General features: G+C 34.6%; 1 protein-coding gene across 6 annotated transcripts in view; it reads left to right on the plus strand.

Moving 5' to 3' along the window:
- The window catches only part of IL1RAPL2 (interleukin 1 receptor accessory protein like 2), a 1,139,149-nt gene extending 1,121,203 nt beyond the window's left edge, over positions 1-17,946 (plus strand). For 2 of the 6 annotated variants that reach the window (XM_036226644.1, XM_016166755.2), the window contains 2 exons: positions 2,177-2,347; positions 15,072-17,946. In XM_036226644.1, coding sequence (XP_036082537.1) covers positions 2,177-2,347; positions 15,072-15,769 — 869 coding nt within the window. In that variant the 3' untranslated portion in view covers positions 15,770-17,946. The other 4 variants (XM_036226645.1, XM_036226646.1, XM_036226647.1 and 1 more) reach the window with 4 other exon arrangements.
- The last annotated feature ends 1,081 nt before the right edge of the window (positions 17,947-19,027 follow it).

Raw genomic sequence — 19,027 nt, forward strand, 5'->3', positions numbered from 1 at the left:
TTGTTATCTAGACATATTGGGTGTTAACACATATCAAAGACATCAATGTTCTTTGTCATAACTTGATTTGAGATATGCAAATGTAGCATTATTTTCTTCTAAAGGAGTCTTTGTAGCATCACCTGTGTTAAAATATAGGCGAAGCAAGTAAGGATAGGACCAGGATTATATGAGTTTAAACAAGGGCAAGTAGTCATAGGCAGGACAATCATTGGGGCAAGAGTCTAGAAGGCCTGGTCAGATGAAAGAGTCAGGTAGTCCTTGCAGATGGCTGGCTCATAGTAGATGTTCAAAAATCATGGTTGAATAAATTAATAAGTGTTTAATTTAGGGAGGTTTGTGAGATAGGAAAGTTTTCAAAGTCAGAGGGGAAAAAAAAGTCTAGTCTGACACTACAGAGTTTGAGGTAGCAATTTCATCTGCTAGGAACAATGAAATACACTCAGTTTATAGGAGTAGAGCTGTTTGTCCTTTGGCCTATTTTATTCTTCCAGCTGTGTATCATTGCAGCCCTAAGTCCCAGGTGATTAATTATAGCTGGAGAAAGTCAAGGGCCTGCAGGTGCATCCTGAGCTTGATATGAATAGGGGCAGAGATGCTAGGATTACCAGGATGTTCTTACATTAGCATTTCATATGAACATTCTCACTTCCGAGTGGTGTTTTATGCATAACAGCAGAATGTGACACATTTGTAAGCCAAATGATCTCAACTATTCAAGGCCGTCCTTCATGTGCATCTGCTTCTAGGCAATCAAGTAACCCAACCAAGGTTTATGGAAGTCCCAGCCACAGGACATACTAATGAGAAGCTCCTCACTTCAGGCACCACCTTAACATAAATAACCAGAATTTATTTTATGTGAGGGTAGTGAAGGCTTCAATCTTATTAGAATTAGAAAAACATAATCCTGCCTCAGATATCTCTAGATAGTCAGAGGGTCCCACTTACTCCTACCATAGAGTATTTTTGTCTCTTTATAGACTTATCATTTGTTCCTCCTTCAGCAAGTAGAACCAAATCATTAATGATATAGGTAAATAAGTAGATGCTTTATTCTGTAAATTACATTTTGGTCAGGTTTTAACTATATTATAATTAGGTCTGTTTTAATGTAAAATAATTTATGTATTTTAGAAACAAATCCTGAAATGTTTCCCTGTCATTTAAAATTACTATTTACAAGTATCTAGATTTAAAAACATTAAAAGTTCTGTGAGTCTATGCTAATTACATTAACTTTGAAAAATAACTTTATATAAGTAAGGGAATTTTGAAAACCACTATAACTTTTCCAGTGCGGTCCTTCTAAAACCAATGAGGACTAATACTTTGAGTAACTGTATTCGTTAATATTTTTCAAGAAAAAAAAATTGTGTGTGTATATAGAGAGAGAGAAAGAGAAGTTGGCTTTGGGCCAATACAGCAAAGAAAGAAAAAATACATTCTTAAAGCACAGTTAACTCTGACTAAATGTGTGAAGGGAAACCTAGTTTGCCAATACTGGACACATGTATATTTTGAAACAAAGGCTCCTTTTGGAAGCTCGTGTCAAATTAGTTGGCTATGGATTGAACAATAATAACAAGGAATGTACTTGTTGTATAAGACTTGGCTGCTGTCTCTAATATTTGGTAATGAACTGATTTTGTATATGAACATGATGACACTAACCAACTGGAAGTATGTCATGTACTGTGAGGGTGGATTATTTAAATCTGCCACGCTGTAGGTCCCAGCCCCTCTTGGATCTCTTGTACATATTTGTGCAAAGTAGGTGTAGTCTGCGACCAAGTAGCAGAGCCAAGCCAACTGGCACAGAAAAAGTTCAAATCCATGACTTTGGACTATTTAGTCTTGCATTCAAACACACTGAGCTAATCATTCACACATCACTGAATATCGCAAATATGTATAGTCACCAAAAGTCATAGATAATAATTGTCTCTTTTATTCTTTCCTGAATATTGCATGAAAGTTTCAGGTCATATCATATGACTAGGTTATGTTGAGATGAATTAGATTTCTTATAACATGGCATATGACTTATTTTTTTCCAATTAACAGCAGTCACTAATTAGAATGCTTATTCAAGCTTGTTAGTGGTTATAGATATTTAGTACTTAAAGAGAACCTTCTAATATGTATAACCCCTTTGTTGTTCTTAATATTTAAGACAACAAGGAATATGATGCCTATCTCTCTTATACAAAAGTGGACCAAGATAGTTTAGACTGTGATGATCCCGAAGAAGAGCAGTTTGCTCTTGAAATACTGCCAGATGTCCTGGAAAAACACTATGGATATAAACTCTTCATCCCAGAAAGAGACCTGATTCCAAGTGGAAGTAAGTACTTTCATGTTTTGAATTTAAAAAGTTTGGTTATTTTTAGGAAGTTATATTGAGGCTTCAAACATCAGAACTAAGTATTTAGATGTTTCTTACAGATTTTATTAAATTCAAATTTTCTCCAATGCCTGTGCTCTGGCTATTTACATCCACATTTTTTCAAAAGGAAATCTTACTTACAGTACAGGCATGGTTTTAAAATTGTGCCTTAATAGTATTTTTTTTTAATTCTATTGCCTTTGCGTTCTGAGAAAATGATGATCCTTAAAAAGTAATCTATATAAGTCATTTAAAGTCTTTTCAAAGCATTTCAGTTCCAAAGCTGGTTTTCTATCATTTTGCTTCTACTTATAACTATAATCATTGTCTTAATAACTCTGAATTTATGCTTTGTTACTCGTTTTCAGATTTATAGAAAAATCCACCTACAAAGGAATGTGAGGCCACTGGGAGCAGCACTTTCACTGTGTATTTAAATTATTTTTAAGAAGTTCTGGACTATGTGGGCTTGAATGCTACTTTTAAATTATGCTACATCTTGAATGCTATATTTGAGCTTTTAGAATAAATTTGGGTTCAAATAAAAGTATATACTTTGTTCCTGTTGATGTTCGAGTGTTGTACAGGGTAATGTGTAATAGGAATACAGAAAAACCTAAGAGATGGTCCCTGCCCTCAAAGAGCTTAAAATGGCATGAAGGGGAAATAAAAGTGCTAGATTAATTTGCATGTGAGTTTATGTTAATATCCTTAAGAGGGAGAGATTGAACTGTGATCACAAATCAGAATATGGTCATTTATACACAAAATGAAATAATAACAAAATTAAAAATCTTATATTTTCAATACATCACAGTGTATAAAATATTTTCACATACATCATTTCATTTTATCTTTACAATAACCCTATGTGGAGAGAGAATCGATACTATTACCCTCTTACAGATGAAGAAATAAAGCCTCAAAGATCCAAGACCAGACAGCTGGCAAGTGATAGAACTGAGATTAGAACCTAGATCTGTTTACAACTCTGGTTCTCACTTCATTAGATTACGCTATTCCTCAGTAACATTTATTCAAATTATCAACTGTCCATCGTGGTCACTAAACTGACAAGAGACAAGTTCAAACAACTAAGCTTTGGTTGTTCATCTCTTTTCTAAGTGTGTATATGTATCTAGGTATGTTTGTGTGTGCACGTGAGTATGCATATTTACAAATGCATATAGAAAGAAATAAAGAAGACAGTATTTATTGATCCATTAATTTCCTGCACTACAAATGTAAGAATTACCCAAACTTCTCCCATGGTTCTATACTCTTTTATATCTGTAATTCTCTTCATTTTAATGACTTGACGTACCACTTCTTTATTGATCAAGCTCCAAGGAACATGCTGATACCTCAGAATCATTTTTTATTTATTTGTATCGCTCTCCCAAATCCAGTGTCCATCGAAACTTTTCCATTCTCACTTTTGCTACTCTACTATACATTCTAATTACCACATTCCTGCAATGTGTATTACTCTCTGCCTTACCTATTTTTTCTCTCATCCATCTAGTCCCACTAATATGTACACCTCCTTAATCACATCATTGCCCTAATCAACAACTTTAAATTGTTCACCATTTCTAATAGGATAAAATCCATAACTCTTAGCTAAATATTTCTACAGTCTGATGCAAGCCCAGATTTATCACCTAACTTTATTTCCTACCCTTTTCCCTACTCATACTTTCCACTCTAGGCAAACTGTGGCTTTTTATATACATTGTGTGTCCTTGCAATGCTTTTGTTCATGTTAGTCTTTTATACCTTTGCAAATTCTTTTTATCCTTCTTTATAAACTGCCTCTTTGAAAAGGCCATAATAATTTCTCTAGTCTTGGAGTTCATGGTGTGTAATAATTTGACTCTAAATTTTGTACTCTTGTGATATTTTATATTATGTTATTATTTTATATAGTTTTCCATATATTTATGTCTTGTCTAGTCAACAAGATTGTAACCTCAACGAGGTCAGGGACTCAAATTTATCCTCACACCTCTGTCATCATCTAGCACAATACTTAAACTCATTGGATACTTCATAATGCTTGTTGATTTTGTTTGAATGATGTTGGTTTAAGACAAGAGGAGATAATGACAATGAACTATTAGTAAGTGGTTAAATTTTTGCATGACAGTATTTGAACATTTTTTTAGTAAGGTGAATGTGAAAAATAAGGGACTTTATGCTTAATGAAAAAAATCGTAAGTAATTCATAGGAATAATGTCAGTCCTTAAAACAAACTAGTGAGTATATTGATTTTACTTTTTCAGATATTTAAAAATACCTACAAGAGATTGATCAATCATTGATGAAAATTTTAAAATACTTCTTTACTATTTTTTGGCTTGATTCATTAGATTCTAATGTACTTTTTGTATTTTTTTGCCAAAAGCAAATTGTTAAATATAGAAATTCTGTAAAGTCTACTTTAGAGTGAAAATAGCATAAATTGTATTAAACTAATATCATTACCAAAGTAGAATTTATATTCAATGTCAAGTCATCTTCAATAGAAATCAGTGTAGTACTGCCCATTCTACCTTCTTGCATTTTGAAATCACTAGCCCCACAATAACCAGTCTTCATCAAGCCCCCTAAGTGACTAAAAATGGCAGTCTTTCTGTCTGAACATTTCAACACTATCTTTATTCTGAACTGGAAAACAGTGATTCACCGCTGTACCCATTAGAAATGGAAATAGGGCAATATGGAACTCAGGAGATCCACTTTACCTCAGACTCTGTAGATGATATTTATTGTGTAAAGAAGCAGCTATTTGTCCATGGGTGAGAATGAGTCACAGATAACATGAGGGCAAGAGACATGCATCTCAAATTTATGCTGTCTTAGTGCTCCCAGAGAGTCTATTTTAATGATTTGAGAGGTCATTTGTATCAACTTGGTGTGTCAATTTAGCCGAACAAGAAGTAGAATATTTTACATATCATTGAGTCAGCTACTTGTTTGGCTAAATTGATTAAAATTATTTGTTTTTGTGTATATAGACAAGTTTGGACATCCTTCTTTACCATGGGGTGTGAAGCTTATACAAGACATATTTCCTGGCTCAAAACTACAAGGTTTTAGTTGAGGACTGTAACACACTATGTTGTCACTTAGTATACCTTGGCATTAAAAAAAAAACTTAACATAAAAAAAAACCAAAAAGATGTCATCAGGATTGGCGGAAATTTTATAATCCATAGAAATTATTTTAATTTTTTGAGATTATACAACCATCAAACTGAGCAGTGATTTGAATCCTGGATGCTCAATGGTGCATAGGAAGACTTTTTATAAGTAAGCCTTTGAGAAAACAATGCAGTTTTTAGATACAACCACTGGAGGGTGTTTGACTTTAATTTTTCCTTCCTGAATGAGGAAATTCATGTTCTCTGAATTTCGGTTTGTGAGTATAACCTGCAGAAGTTCTTAAAAAGGCCCTTTGACAATTTTTCTTTTCCATCAACATTTCAGAGCTGGCTGAGCAGTCACCATGTCACGATTAACGAGTTTTTCCTTGGCATTTTTAGCACACATTCAGGAAGTCGATGAAGTATATGAATAATATACTTGATTTACACATGAATGACAGAGTAGAACATTTTGGACTTCGTGTATGTGTGTTATTAAAGAAGCTTCTGTGGTCTGTATTTACAGCTATTGGTACAGATTTAACAGGTTATGCTATATAAATATAGACACATTCCTGTGGAGGGGGAAAAAGCTAGTTACAATATTATAAGCTATGTTTGTCCCTCACATCTCATTTAAAAGATGTTGACACAAGACTACTCCTTCATCCAAAAACTAGCAATGAGGCCTTTGAGGATTGTAAAAGCAGATTTCATAATATTCTTTATCTATAACAATCATTTTCTAAGAATCAAATTAATGAAGTCTATGACATAAACCCATTCATGTTTAATACCTTCACTTTTGATATATCTTCAGTTTCTTTTGCACTATTCTCATGGTATTCCAACTCAAATTCATTAACATACAAGCCTTTCCAATGCATACAGTTTCAAAAGTACATGAATGAGTCTACCCTCACACTTTCTCTTTTGCTTGCTCACTCTCTCGCTCATTTGCTCACTCTCTCTCTCTTACTGTCTCACTGTCTCACTCTGACTCCTAAGAGTTCTCAAACAGATTCAATACAAACATGTTCACATTCCAAAATGAGGTGGATGTATCTGTACCCTTCTCATATGACCTACCAAGGAAGTGTTCTTTGGTCATCATGAACCAACAGAAATGGGAAGACTTGACATAAATATTTTCCCTAAATGCTAAAATTAAAAGTCTTCAGATCTGGACATTATTTTCCTGGCAGCAATCTACCTTTCCATTCTTGAGCCTGTGGCCAGGATCTTTCTTATGTTTTCTCAGGTTTGCTGCCTGAACATGGCAAGAATTCCTACTTTCCAGTAAAAGTTTGGTCTGTCTCTTCCCAGGCTAGAAAGATCTGTCCTGAGAATAGCAAAAGCAACTTGTTGCCAGCACGCATCTGAATGTCAGAAATGACAGGCAACCAAAAGAAAGCCAGATAGAAAACACCCTACTCAAACTGCCTAGAGACACAAACTTGAGAAGTAAAGATTTTCTCACCCCTGCAGCTGCTGGTTTTTTTGGTGTAAAATACTCTACACAGAGCACATTGTGTTCATGGGGCCTAGTGTATCCTTGAGGAATGAACAGATGTGCTCAGAAGCTGACATGCGACCAATAGAACCCAGCTGTGCAACTGAGATCCTGAGAGCAGGGATGTTTTTAGATGAATACCACTTAGGCTTTTGAGCCCATCTTATCTCAGTGTTTCTGCAGATTAAAAAAAAACATAAAAATATAAAAGTGTACTAAATTAGGCTGAGGTCTATTGATCAGATAGAGAAAATGATATTCTAAGACTAAAAGTAGAAATGACCCAATCCTGTAGCTTTTGTCTGCCTTTATAAGAAAGCAAGCAAGGTACTTAAAAGTACATATGCAATGTTTATTAACAATTATAAATTGAGCCAGTTCTGGCTAAAGCTTTAGAAAAGTCTATAGATGTTTAAGCAGACTTTGAAGGAAAAAAATCTTTCAAAGGCTTTAACCTCAATTTCCTCCTTTATTCATAGGAAGACTGTGGAGCTCTCCATGTGAGTTATCCATGCATTATTGCATCTGAGAAAGATACTACTGAACTAAAAATATTATCGTGTATATGGTTGATCAGCCATGTCTGTTGAAATTATATTTATGAATTTGGCCTCAAGTATCAAAATATCTTTCCATTTGTTTTCATGCTCAATTTTTCCATGAGTTTCTCTCACTCAAGAACCCTAGGACTCTTTCAATAATTTAAAGAAAAAATATAATGTCTTATTACATCATTTCATTTCCTAGACTTTCCTCACTATTCTAATCTTCAGTGTTTTAATGCTTAGCACTAACCATGTGATTGTGCTGACAATGAAATGACAAATGACTGCAGAATACATCTGGTGTCAGATGATCCCTAGTCACTTCTGAAGTGAAGCATGCAAAAACATTTTTGTATATGGATCTGTGTTCATTGCCAATAGTTCCTCTGATAGCTGGACATACTGGACACTATTCAAACAAATTGTCCTCTGGGAATAACAAAATTTTTTTCCAGTCAATCTGACATCTGTAACCTAAAAAGTGTGAGACACAGGTGACATACACAACCATGGAAATTTAACACATTGTGTGAAATTTACTTATATGGAATAAAATTAGATATGCCCACTACCCACTTTAAGTCAAAGTCAAGACAAAGGAAACTGTACTCCAATGTGTTAAGTAATATACTAAAGTCAATGGACTAAAGTGTCTCATCAAAGTTTGAGGTAAAGGAAGAATCCATTGTGTAGAATTTCAATCAGGAAATCTACTATTTGGGTGACACAAGTATAGACATCTTTGGGGAAAAAAAGAGAGGGAATACCAGAATAAAAAAAAAGTAATTAGTACCCCCCCCAAAAAAAAAACACAGACAAGACTAAATAAGGAGCAAGTTGTCTTGTTCCATATTTACTAAGATTGCACTGATTGGAATTAGTATACCTGCACGTTTCTAGGGAGAAAGAGGAGGGGAGGGACATTTTGCGGACTCTTTGTCACTACTCTCCACATTGCCTTTCTTTCAATATTCCTCAAAAGCACCCTATTACCTACCTCTATTCTTGGTGAAGAGGTCAAGAGGGAAGAGAAAGAATTTAGAGATGTGGACATTCCAGAGTAGATTCCACCCACTATCATGCTTTCCTGCCCAACCACAGATGAAATATAATAGCAAAAGTAAAGGATTCACTACCGGAAATAGAGCCTCGAAAGACAAAACTGTAAATAAATATCATTCCTTATAGTCACAAGGTCTCAGCAAATCCATGTGAACCATTGATCAATTTTAATCAGATTTAATTAGGACCCTTACACTAGTCAATAGAGAATGAAATTCATGCCCCTCCCCCCAAATAAATTAGCCCAGTGAACTGTCTGTGAATTATCAGGCCAAGGATTTGGAGAGGGAGGAAGCAGGAAAGGATTTTGTAGGGTAAGTGATATCACATGCTGTTTAGAAAACCCCCTCCTCCTTTCACACACACCTGGCTAAATAAAAATTTTGTAGCCTTAATCCCTGTGGCAGACAACTCAGACAGCATCTTACATCTGCCAGAGGCAGAATCAAGACCCAAAATCTTTAGCAACATCAGCCAAAATAGTCAGGTTGTCAACTTGTATAATTCTTTCAATAGGTTAGTATTAAGCATCATTATTGAAAATGATGATAGTATTTTCAGTTTGACCACATTACAAAGTACCTCACTGTAAGCCTCTAGTTATACCAGAGGTCTAATATTTTTTCCAAATACATAATGCTGAATAATTCATAATGCATTTTTCTTTGATACATGGAAAACATATATAATTTTGTTGGTTTCTCCACACCAGCAATAGGAGGGGATCCATCTCAGTCACTGTCAGAAATCGAGTCTTGATTTTAAGTCTTGCTAAATTAACCTATAGGTTTTATAAGTATCATTGTTGATGGCTATAAGTTAGGTAATGTTTACCAAAAATTAATAGAGTATTATCTGTTTTGATGCATCTTGTCTCACTCTAATTGTCTGATTAACTGATAGTAGATATACATAGCTATGGGTATAAGCATATTAAACTACTATTATCTGAATCTGACAAAGTAATAAATTATGCCTTCGTCTACAGACTATTTGTTTTTTACTTTTTCAAATATGCTAACTCCCCCTAATAATGACTCTGACATAAGCAAAAGTGTCAACACAAAAAGTAATTTACAAGTAGCTAATTGATTAGTTTGATAAATCAAGTGATTAGTAGGCAGTGGTAAGACCACATGGAAATTCATGAAAATAGAACGTTTTCTCCCTTGTCCTTCTGCCTGCATCTGCAGCACACCAAGAGCCCAAGATTTTATGGGAGCACTGAATTCTTTTGGAAAAGTATATTCATCCCATTAGAAACAATTTATTGGGGCTGCCATTCTTCCTGCTTCTATTTTGTTGCTTTATTTCTTCCTTCAATTTTATTTGATTTGTTAATAAATAAGTGTTTTATTTCCAAGTCACTTTTGCAGATCTAATCCATTTATTTACTTGTTTGTCTGTTTATTTGTTTAATGGTGACATTGGTTAATGAAATCCAATACATTTCAGCTGTACACTTTAACAGCAAGGCATACACACACACACATACACACACACACACACACACTGTGTATTCACCTCCCATAGTTAGATTTCTTTCTGCCATCATGTATTTAACCCCCTTTACCCCACCTACCTTCCCCTCACTCCTCCCCCCTACCCTCTGGTAACCACTAGTCTTTAGTCCATGTCCATGATTCTCTATTTGTTTGTCATGTTCATTTGTTGCTTTTAGGTGTATATCCCACGTATAAGTGATATCATGTGGTTTTCAACTTTTTCTGTCTGACTCCTTTCACTTAGCATGGTTATCTCGAGGTTCATCCATGTTGTCCAATCCACTTCGATTGCTTCCATGTCCTGAACATTGTAAATAATGCTGCTATGAACATCGATATACAAATATCTTTTTGGACATGGGTTTTCAAGTCTTTGGGGTAAATATGCAGTAGAGGGATTGTTGGATCATATGGTAGATTAATTCTTAGTATTTTGAGGAACCACCATACTGTTTTCCATACTGGCTGTACCAATTTAATTCTACTTTTTTAAATGCACTGCAATTTTTGCTTATACAACTGCCCCTGAAGTGATTTTAAAATTGAATTTGCTTTGCTTTAAAAAAAATTAGGTAGTCACTTCTCTTGTTTCCTACAAATACTGTTACTCCTGACTTGACTTTTCTTCACTTCTCTAATAAATACACATCCCAACAGAGGCCTAGTAACAATAAACTTTTTTCCAGAATATTTTTCTAACTTTCTGTTAACTCCCAGTATAGACAAAAGGAAAAGTTTCTTTGCAGGTGCACTTATAATATGAAAAATTAATTTATACCAACTTAAGCATCCCTATCAAAACTACAGTCAAGGGCATTTTTTATTTACCTAAATGTGAAGATCACAAATAGGTTAAATGTAATTAGCTTTGTTTTACATCTGATAATCTGGTATGGTTTAACAACCTTGTCTAGAGAAGCAGAAGGCTATAAGATGCAACCTCCTTTTGTTTTTTCTGATATCATAAGTTACTCCAAAATTTGCAAAGAAGTAATGACCTTTCATTTCAGGGATATTTTATATTTTTATGTAAAACAAAAGTCTTTTAAGAGATTCCTGCTACTCAGTTGCTAAATTTGCCTGAACAAGTCAGAGCAAGATTTAGTGAGTATTCACATATGCTATGAATTTAGTAATTTAAAAAAAAAAGTTTTTCATGGTAACAAGCTTTTCAAAATGGTTTCTGAAATGTCTCCCACAAAACCACAGCCCTACCATGTAAACACTACTACCTGTCAGGGACTACACTAGCTATGGACTAGCAATGTCTTAACTTGATACCTGTTTCTGCTTAGTTTATTTGGAACTTTTCCAAACATACACACCCTGATTGGACTCTAATTCAGGGACAGAAAGCTTTCTCTGTAAAGGGCCAGGTAGTAAATTTTTAGGCTTTGTGGGCTATATATGCCTTCTGTTGCATCATATTCTTCTTTCTACAACTCTTTAAGCATGTTTAAAAATCATTCTTAGCTCACAAGCCATACAAAAACAGGACATGTTATTAATGGATCAGGCTCTTATTCAGTCATTGGATGCAGACATGCAACCATAAGGTACAGGAGAAATTATTTTGGGAACTTGCTACATAGAGGCCAGCAATAATTCCATGGCTAAAGATTAGCAAGTAAAAATGTTAACTCTACCTTTATGTCTGTTTCAAATTTACTTATATTTTTCATGATGGCTCTTTGTTTTTCCCTTGTCTTTTTCACATAGGTAAAGCAGGAAAAAAAGACTAAGGAAGGGAGGGAGGCAGTGAGGGGACCAAGAGAAATAGGCAAGAGAGAAAGGGAGATTAAGAGAGGGAAAGGCAGAAATAAAGACTAAGAAAGAAAAGAGGGAGGCTAAAGGATAAGAAGGATACAGGGCAGAAAAGGAATAAAAGAAAGGGAGAAATAGAAAGAAGTAGAGAGGAGCAAAGTTGGGGGTTGAGAAAAAGAAAAAACATAGAAAAACAGGGAGAGCTAGACTATGGAAGTTAAGGCACAGTCTCTCATTTTCCTAAGAGCCAGGCGGATCTCAGAGGCACCTCCCCAGATGCTTTCAAACATTGAGGTTGCTTCCCAGCCACTGATCACCATCTCAAGAAGTGAAATGTGGGCTTCACATCTGAAAACTTTCACTTGGTTTTTCACCAAGTAAAATGGAACACAAAATTCGGGGCCCAAGCAAATGACTTGTGTTTTCTTTGGGATATTTGGGCTATTACTACCCAGGGAAATTTTTGATGTAGTGACTGACTCCAGTACATGTGATTAATGTATATATAGGGCAAACCAGGATAATTCAGACCTTTTTTTCTTCCACAGGAGGTTTTCAGCCGGAATAATCTGGATGGTTGCCTCAAGTCTCCACTAGGCTTTGCCAGGATAAGCACAGCGAGTGTAGTATGCAGGAGACAGGGACCACTCCCTCTCTCTAAGGTTCCCTTCAACACTCACTCACACCCTGTGCAGCTGAGCATAGTGGGATCTGTCCTGACAGGCATTCCTTCTGGGGGCAAAAGCATAATCTGTCTAATGAATCTCTAAGAAGCCCCCCAAAACACTAAATGATGCATTCTATTTAGTTGTCAAATGGCAAAAAAATAATAGACAGGTGAAAGGGTAAAACCATATTAATGGGGAAAAATATATCTTGTTCTCCTCTCCATTCAAGAAAGATAGCAAAGCCAAAGTCCATGAGTTCCCGATCAAATTGATTAGCATGTATGTGTATCTCTTCTCTTACAATTGTGAAGACCTGGATTGTAATTTTTTCCTTAAGTAAATGAATGTATAGATATACCTTTTGTTTTTAAAAGTATAGTTCAAAAGTAAATTAAACTACAGCCCAACATTTAGAAATAGTGTGTCATTTTTTTATAGAGGTATAGTTTATGTTACAGATATGCTCCTAACAAGGTTTGTACAGATCAATTTTTAAAAATTAAATTAAAAACAATAATGGTGGAAGAATACTACTTGAAATGATCCCTTGGTAATTTATTTTGCAAAGAATTCTTTTATAAAGTTAACAATTAACTTATAATTTACCTGGTCAAATTGCATTTTAATGGACTCCTGCATTTATACCACTATTCTGGGTTTGGGTTTTGTTTTGTCTTGTTTTGTTTTGTTTTGAGGAAAGGTGAAAAAGAATAATGAGAAAGATGTATGACAGTTTATTTTACTATATATAACAGATCCAAATTCTAGTGATGAAGTTTCCCACATAACTTCTTTCTTTGGGGGAGCAGAAAAAAAGGAAGACAATGAAGAATCAAAACTGTTGATACATTAGTATAATATTCTTCTACTCTATTGACACTTTCTACCTTCCCTCCCATTCTGTTTCACCAGTTTTCTAAATGATAATTACCAAGTGATAACTTCACCATTGCTACTTGTGTGGTGTTTTGTTTTTCTTTTTGTTTTTGCAGATTTTAATGCAGATTTTTCCCCTGAATAATCTCTAAAATAAAATACTTAAAACTTTTAAGAGAGTCTTTCCCCACTTAAACATTGTTTTATCCCCTCAGATACAATCATTGTAACTACTGCATGGAGAAAGCCCTAAAATGTATTAAGTAAAAACCAAAACAGCAGTAACGATGAATTGTAAAATGGACAATTCTGTGTGTATTTCTTAAAAAGTTCTTTGTTTATCTGTAGAGTGTGTAGAAAGTTTGTTCATTCTCAGTCGTGAAAGTGTTCTTGCTGCCAAGTAATGGAAATAAAACCCTGGGAATCAGAGATCATCTGTAAAATATGCATCTGTAAAATAAGTTTCTCTCTTCAAATGGCTTGTACTGGTCTGTTTGGTGGCCCCACACTATGTACTGGACATGACTCCTTGAAAGCAGTCTGTAACCTTGGTCAGATTTGCAGTGACAAATGTTGCTATACTTCTGTAAGCACTGCTTCTGCTAGAGGGCACTATACATTAGACAAGGCCTTGGCCTCTGCTTAGTAAAGACAGCTCTCTATTGCAGCACCTGTGTCCAAGTCTCCATTTGTTAACACATGTGTGTGTTTCCCTTTTTGGCAGATAAGACTTTGGGAAGCATGATTGCAAAAGGTTTATTCCATGGGATAAATAAATTTAGAGTTAGGTGAGTGTTTTTCTACCATGAAAAGGCCATAATATATTCACCTCACTCTCAGAATTGTTCCACAAAGTAGGGCCGACTTCTCAGTTGAGGGATTCTTCCTCCTTTACTGTTCATTCCACATCATCCCCCACCTCCAACTCCACCCCTTCTTTTTCTCTGCACAAAGAGCAGCTGGTTCAAATTAAACTCATGGGCATACATACACCACTTTCCTATCTCTAAGTTTAAAGGGAAAAATGGAGAACCTATGGTTGAAAATAACAGAAGGTATTCTGAGAAACAAGCTATGATTCTAGAAGAGATATTTCACCACCTCTATCATAATTATCTTTGCTGTAGTTCATATACATAGATCCCCTACTAGCTTAGTAGTTGAAAACTAGTGAAAAACCAAACCAAACCCATAAATACAGTGACCCTTCAGTCATTAAAAGGCTTCATTTCTTTTCTATCAACTCATTGATTGCTTGTTCATTTAGAGTACTAGCCTGGAAGTTTGCCTTAAATTAAATAATTAAATAAATTAAAATAACTGAAATACCCCTAAGTTCTAAAGAAGTCCGAATTTACATTAGCCAATAGAACACTATAAGTAATAATGAGAGGAAAGAAAATGAGTATTTTAACGTTTTTTTTTTTAATTTATTTATTTTTTATTTTTTAAGGAAATGGGCTTTCTATATGTGCAATACACCAAAGAAAATATGACATACCTTAGAGAAAGACTAGATCTTTACTAAAGTGTAAACCTAATGCTTTAAAGACTGGAAATGTCTTTGTTTTACTCTTTCTCTTTTTCTGTGATTTGTAGCATATATTGAAGATATCACAAGATGTGTTGAGCAAAGCAGAAGACTTATTATCATACTAACTCCAGAGTATATTCTCAGACGAGGATGGAGTATTTTCGAATTGGAAAGCAGACTCCATAACATGCTAGTCAGTGGAGAAATCAAAGTAATTTTGATTGAGTGTACAGAATTAAAAGAGAAGGTGAATTGCCAGGAAGTGGAATCACTGAAGCACAGCATAAAACTTCTGTCCTTGATCAAGTGGAAGGGACCCAAAAGCAGCAAATTAAATTCTAAGTTTTGGAAGCACTTAGTATATGAAATGCCCATCAAGAAAAAGGAAGTGCTTTCTCGATGCAATGTTCTTGACTCTGCAGAACAAGGACTTTTTGGAGAACTCCAGCCTATACCCTCTATTGCCATGACCAGTACCTCAGCCTCTTTGGCATCATCTCAAGCTGATCTCCCTGATTTCCACCATTCAGATTCAATGCAAATGAGGCACTGTTGCAGAGGTTATAAACATGAGATGCCAACCGCCACCTTGCCAGTACCTTCCTTAGGCAACCACCACACTTATTGTAATCTGCCTCTGACGGTACTCAATGGACAGCTGCCCTCTAATAATCCCCTGAAAGATGCCCAAGACATGCATAGAAAGAATTCCCTGCTACCTTTATCATCCAAAGAGCTTAGCTTCACCAGTGATATTTGGTAGTGAAAAATCTGAAGTCCTCAGAACAGCTATGTGAGCATACAGAATTTCTGCCATACCAAGTATAAAGTACATCTAATAACATTGAGGTGCTGGAAAAGTGTTTGAAGAAAGGGGCACAGAAATTGCTTTTGGACTTTATTTTTTGTTGTTGTTTACAATTCCAGAATAGTGGGGGTAAGAAGAACCTGCTTTTTGTAGTATAGTACTCTGTTACAATGTACAGTTTTAATTTCTCCCTGAAAATAAAAAAAATGCTTAATCCTATTGTTTTAGAGTAGGTTTTATGATACCATTGGACTGAAAGCTTAGTAGTTAGCTATCTTCCACATATTTATGAATATTTCGGTACTTACATGGTATTTGAAATAGGTAAAACTTAAAGACTTTAATTGAATTTGAAAATTCTGAACTATGTGTAAGGGGAAAAGACAACTTCAATAGAGTAACCAAAAAATCAGGTATCAAGAAAGAAGTGTTGTATTCAAATTGGAAGATTGCTTGTAGAAGAATATCAGTTAAGGAAAAATGGGATTGAAACATTTAGAACTTCTTCAACATAATGGACAACTTCTGTAGACTCAATCAACAGCTCATAAGGACAGCTTTTAGATTTATTAGGCAAGCGCATCTTCTGTAGGCAGGTAAACAATGCGCATTTCTTAAACAAATGTATAGATAAGTTGTTACTTCTTTTAGAATGATTTTGAACAACCCTTATGGCTTTCTAGCCTATTTCAAAAGTTTTATCAAGTTTGAAAACACACTTCAAGGTGCACATTTTATTGTTTGATAGTAAATTCATATTTAGATTTTTCCCCAAATAATCTCTTGACCTTTTATAAGCTTTATATGAAGATGTGAGTATTGTTCTACTTTTTTCAACATCTCTGGTGTTTGAATTTAAATAGATATTGACTACAAGTGTCAACAGTACAAAAGAAGAAAAATAAAAATAATCACAGATGAAATGCTAAATAATTCAAGTTTACTAGTGAGAAAGCAGCCATTGCAGTGATTCTCATCTGAAATGTAGTTGTGAAACAGGCTATTTATATATATACAATATCTGCTTAGACATGCACAAGGCTCCTGCAGAAGTATCTCTATTCCTGGTGGTTCAAAGAGTATATTTTATAGACTAAACTTTTCCACACTCACATTGTGACTGTGACTGTACCATATCAGAAAATCTCTGTGAATAATATAAAATATTACACATTTCCTATAAGGAATGTTCGCCTATCTAAGTCTTTATTGTGGATTACTACTTTGTGTTTTTCCCAATTAATCCATTTTGGTGTGTTCTCCACCAAGATGCTTGGGGGATCAATTGTTAATCAAGGTTGATTCTAGCATTTTGCAAATATTTCTTAAATCATGTTTTTGAACTAATGTGAACAATGACAAATGTACACAGTGTGTAAAAATTAATTTACTCAGACGTTGTAATTGTGAAACTCAAATGTATAAGAGAATACTAGATAATATGTTTTGAGTATTTCCTTCAATCTTACATCATTGACTTCCTGTGATCGATCAGTTTTGTTCAAAGTATTTGTTTCTCTGTTGCTTTTCTATATCCAACTGCTCAAGAAATACATTATGCACCAACAGTATGTGAAAATGTAGCAGTGATACATGCTCATTTCACAGTAGGATAATTAGTTGCTCCTTTGAAAAGTTCTACTCAATATATACAGGTGTTTCATAGATTTTTTTTCAACTGAGAAAAGTGATTTTGCTTCTGTAGAATCTATCAGTATTTCAAATGCAAACTTATCAATTCTGAACTGCTTCTAACATGTTATAAAGTCGTATTTGCTCTCATTGTTCTTTAATGATATGTGTAATTATTAAGTCAATAACTTGCATGAAATGAGCAGTATATGTTTAAGTGACCAATTGTGCTTTTTATTATTTTGTTTTTCACAGAAGTCTAGATTAATACAAATATAATGTTGAGTGGTATTTTTAAACTACTAGTTCTGTATTGAGCATGCCAGTTCTGAAAATATAACATGGGTCTCTCTGCTTCCTTTATTTACAATGATTAAACATGGGTAGCAATTTGAGTTGGCTGGCCACAATGTGTCCTTTCACTACTAGTAGGTACTCAAAAACAGAGCATTCACACTTGTGCTGGGGAACTTGACAAGAAACCTTTTCTACCATTTTCAGGAACCAATGTGTACACTATAAAAAATTATTTCTAGATGGATGTTCGAAATTTAATTTTCATCTGAGATTTTTAAAAGATATAATCTATAGGAGTATAAATGTTTAGTCTAGAACATGATGTATTTTTTCAGTTTCTTTCACAGTGGGAAATTTTTTTCTTCTCAAATTTTCACTGAAATGGATTTTGGAAATTTAGAAAAATACATGTGCAATTAATTCCCATACATTCGTAGCAAATTTATTTAGGTTATCCATCAACAATATGCATACTTTTTAAAACTGAGTCTAGTCTAAGGTGAAAATTATAGAAATGTCAGAAATTATGAGACAAATGAAAAATGCACAAAGGCAATAGATACATGGGAAATGAAAACTGCATTAAGAATAAGCCATATGCAAGGAGATGGGCAACCTGTACATGGTTTTAATGTGGCAAAATATGATATCTGGAATGTTTGGTAATCTATGGGCTCCAATATAACCATCAAGACTTAATTGAATGAGAACCAAATATGTTCTGCTTTCAATTACTTTTATCAAAAATGAGTGCAAAGACACTTGAGGAGTTCTGGTAAGGCTTGAACTCAAGGTAACATCATGTGAAAAAATAATTTTTATTTTTTTGAGGATTGGTGATTAGCACTCTGGTAGCTAAAAATAGGAAACGGCCTGCAATGAGAGGAGAAATAGTTAAGTTATGAAAGAGAATTTTATAGAAGAGTTTCAAAGGGACATGAAAATAAATAGTATCCTATGGGTTACTTCTGTAACAAGTTGGAAAATGGCAGGTGTGAGGAAGAAGGAAATTCTGCCAAGAAAAGGAAAGAGACTCCCCGACACACTTGGTGATTGAAGGACTTAAAAGAGTATGGAACCACTGGTTTCAAACATTTACTGCCCTTTGGCATTTTATTTTTAAATAAATTGGTTGGTTTTCACCCAGTGCATTCTAGAAAATTAAGTAATGACCAAGGGAAATATCTCGAAAATTGCACATATGAATTTTTACGGTCCTTGTATTCATTTCTCAAGATGTGGTAGTGAACTGACAAAACCAGAGTAAAGTTAAGACAGAAAATA

The sequence above is a fragment of the Rousettus aegyptiacus genome, unplaced genomic scaffold (genome assembly GCF_014176215.1).
Source record: "Rousettus aegyptiacus isolate mRouAeg1 unplaced genomic scaffold, mRouAeg1.p scaffold_m13_p_9, whole genome shotgun sequence".
Lineage (NCBI taxonomy): Eukaryota > Metazoa > Chordata > Mammalia > Chiroptera > Pteropodidae > Rousettus > Rousettus aegyptiacus.